General features: G+C 43.4%; 1 protein-coding gene across 1 annotated transcript in view; it reads right to left on the bottom strand.

The window, feature by feature from the left end:
• Window positions 1–204: 204 nt before the first annotated feature.
• Window positions 205–3,395, bottom strand: part of ZDHHC9 (zinc finger DHHC-type palmitoyltransferase 9) — a 24,652-nt gene continuing 21,461 nt past the window's right edge. Inside the window, exon 8 of the mRNA XM_026452008.2 lies at window positions 205–1,759. Within this exon, the coding sequence (XP_026307793.1) occupies window positions 1,643–1,759 (117 nt within the window). The 3' untranslated portion in view covers window positions 205–1,642. The remainder of the gene's footprint in view (window positions 1,760–3,395) is intronic.

The following is a 3,395-nucleotide window of genomic DNA, read 5'->3' as shown; positions in this document are numbered from 1 at the left end:
CCTTTCTTCATAGTCCAGAATAAGATAAACTTCAGCCCAGAATGTAGTATAGATCAATGGAGAGTTTGGGAACTACCTCTCCAACCCAAGGGTGCCCTAGTTAATGGAAGTTTGGGGAGTAACAAGCAACCCCTTCCAACCCCTACCCCCACCCTACACACAAACATATTCTTGAAATGGAAGGGGGAAGGAGGAGGCAGGAAGTTTGCATTAGACACAGTTTAATCGCCTTCGAATAGATGAAAAGTTCTGGTTTACACTCCCCCCCGCGTAAGTCATCCAGACAGGACCCTGGCTTAGAAAGAGGAAAACACAGGTGCTCTAGGAAATATAGCCACATATAATACATAAATCTTCTTCCCTGAAATAGAGCAGGTCCTGAGCAGAGCTGACTGGGGGCCACAGCCCACCCCCAGGGTGAAGTGGCTCTGGAACTCTGCCGGTGGAAGTGCTGGAAGAGTGGGGCTTGGAGGCTTGGAGGAAGTCCCCAGTGTGGTTACCATAGCCAGAGGTGGGCCGAGGCCTTAGAGTGGGTTACCCAAGAGGGCAGCAGTGTTGGGCTTTCCCTCACTCAGCTGAGGCTTAATGGAAGAACTGGTTAGCATTTTTTTTTTGAGGGTACATCAGGGGAGAGGAGAGGAGAGGAGAGCCTCTCTGTGCCTTGGTTTCCCATTTGTGCATTCAGGGCCTCTGCAGGCCTCACACAGGGAGTGTGAGGGGGTAGTGTTTAAGTGAGCACTCGGGCTTCCTCTGAGGAAAACAAATGACCAAAGTGCAGACTTTTATTACTGCCATTCCTGCTCCTAATGGGAGCAAGAGTCAAAAGGAAAAACAAATTAAAAGGGGCTAATGAGAAAGGAGGAGAGATGAGACAGAGAGTGTGAAGGGCTATGCCGTTGGCATCTCATAAATTCTTACTGAGAATGGCACAGGTATTAAAACAGTTTCTGGGTAGTCTACGAGAAATGTCAATTGCTATCTCTACTACAACTGCTTACATATATCTAATGGGAAAAGAGTGGGGCTTAGGTGTCAGAGTGGATGGGAGACAAAGGAGAAGCTACACTAATAAATACAACAAGTGGAAGGTACCTGTCCCATTCCTAAAAGGATTCGTGGGCAATGCTGGCACTTGGTGGCCAGGAGAATCCTCTGACCCAACTCTCCCTCCTCTTCAATCCTGAAGACCCCAAGAACCCAGTTAGGATCCCCTGGCCAGAGGTCTCTGTGACTGCCTCTGGACTCGGGACATGCAGCAGCTTGGGAGGATTTGAGCCAGTCTCAAAAACTTTTAGCCCCAGAATGAGACCAGTGACCCCAAGCAGGAGGGCTGGGATCTGGAGGGAAGAGAGGGGGTCCAAGGGGACCCTGTGGATGAGGCCATGGAGAACCAGTGCCAGGGCCCAAGAGACCCATTTGTCCAGTTATCAGAGGTGACTGACATCTTCTGCCACTGCCTTGAGTTCAGAAATTTAAAAAAGCTTGCAGCAATAAAATGCCAGTGTGCAACTGGGTGACTAAAGACCAAAGAAAAACAGTTAAAAGGGACAGCTTACTTGCTCTCTGTCTCAGGTTTATCTTCTCACCTGAAATCTCTCATAGCCCTAATTAAACACAAACAAAAGTCTCTTCCATAGATAGGCTACTTCTCAGCTTCAGCTGCTTCCTGTGGTGGCTCTGGGGGCTCTGGAGGTGGCATCTCTTCAGGAGTGCTGCTGTCCTCCGGCATCTCATTTGAGTTCAGGTGTTCTGTGGGGGCCTGAGAAGGAAAAGATATCAGATTCAACACAAAGCTGTCCCTCAAAATCCAAATGCAGATAAGCCTTAGACACTGAACTCTTCCTCTCAGCCCCCCGGCCGTACTGATGCTACAGATATGCAGCCACCGACACCAAACTCAGAATCAACAGCAGGCTATCATCTTCTCAGCACAACACAACTGAAGTTTATTTGAGTTCGATCCTTAACTGTCTGTTGGGGACAGATTTTTCTATTAGTATTAATAGTCATAATAATAGGGATCACAAATAATTACACAGGTCCTCCCCACTTCATAATAAGTGTCATAACATACTTATCTAACAAGGCCTGACCCAATGGTCCTCAATCGTGTTTCTGCCCGAACACACAGGTCACTCGAATAGTGATTCTGAACCAAAGAAGGCCAAGTGTCCAATATTTTCAGCTGGTCATATGTGGTTTGAAAATGTCCCCAAGTGATTCTAAAATACCACATTTCCCCACTTTGAACCAAGAATAACTAACCTAGATTGTTACAATTTGAGTCCAGACTCATTTAAAATTAATATTAAAACTGACAACAATAATATATAGACATGGGTTGCTGTAGTTTAAAAGGAAATTCAAAATTTAGGAAAGGCAAAGTAGAGAACAATTATGTACCTTATAAAAAGCATTCACTTAAAAGTATGATTCTATTTTAAAACAAAGTTCAAACTACTAAAAATCTATTAGAACTAAAGAACAAGGGCCGAGCACGGTGGCTCACGCCTGTAATCCCAGCACTTTGGGAGGACAAGGCGGGTAGATCACTTGAGGTCAGGAGTTCAAGACCAGCCTGGCCAACATGGCAAAAGCCGGTCTCTACTAAAAATACAAAAATTAGCCAGCGTGGTGGTGGGCACCTGTAATCCCAGCTACTTGGGAGGCTGAGGCAGGAGAATCACTGGAACCGAGGAGGTGGGGGTTGCAGTGTGCCAAGATGGCGCTGCCACACTCCAGCCTGGGCAACAGAGTGAAACTCCATCTCATAAAATAAAAACAAAAACAAACAAACAAAAAATAACTAATGAACAAGTTTGGCAAGGTTTTAGGATATAAGATCCATATATAAAAATCAATTGTATTTCTATACACTCCAAGTGAAAAATCCAAAAATGAAATTAGTAAAACAATTTCAGTTACAATAACATGAAAAATAATCAAATACTTATGAATAAATGTAACAAAAGTATAAAACTTACACTCTGAAAACTACAAAATGTTGTTAAAAGAAATCAAATCAAAACTAAATATATGAAAATACAGTCCATGCAAATGGCTCAGAATATTTAATCTTGTTAAGATGGCAATATTTCCCCAAATTGATCTATAGATTCAACGAAATCCCCATCAAAATTCCAGCTGGGTTCTTTTCATAAACAACAAGTTGATCCTAAGATTCATATGGAAATTTAAGGCACCCAGAAGAGCCAAAACAATCATGAAAAAGAAGTATAAAGTTGGAGGACTAACATTTCCTGATTTCAAAACTTACTACCATGCTAAAGTAATCAAGACAGCGTGGTACTAGCATAAGAACAGACATATTGAGCAATATAATAGAACTGAAAGTCCAGAAACTCTCACGTTCTAGATTTTCAACAAGGGTGCCA

Source organism: Piliocolobus tephrosceles, chromosome 12 (assembly GCF_002776525.5).
Source record: "Piliocolobus tephrosceles isolate RC106 chromosome 12, ASM277652v3, whole genome shotgun sequence".
NCBI lineage: Eukaryota > Metazoa > Chordata > Mammalia > Primates > Cercopithecidae > Piliocolobus > Piliocolobus tephrosceles.
This window is presented reverse-complemented; position numbering and strand designations above follow the sequence as displayed.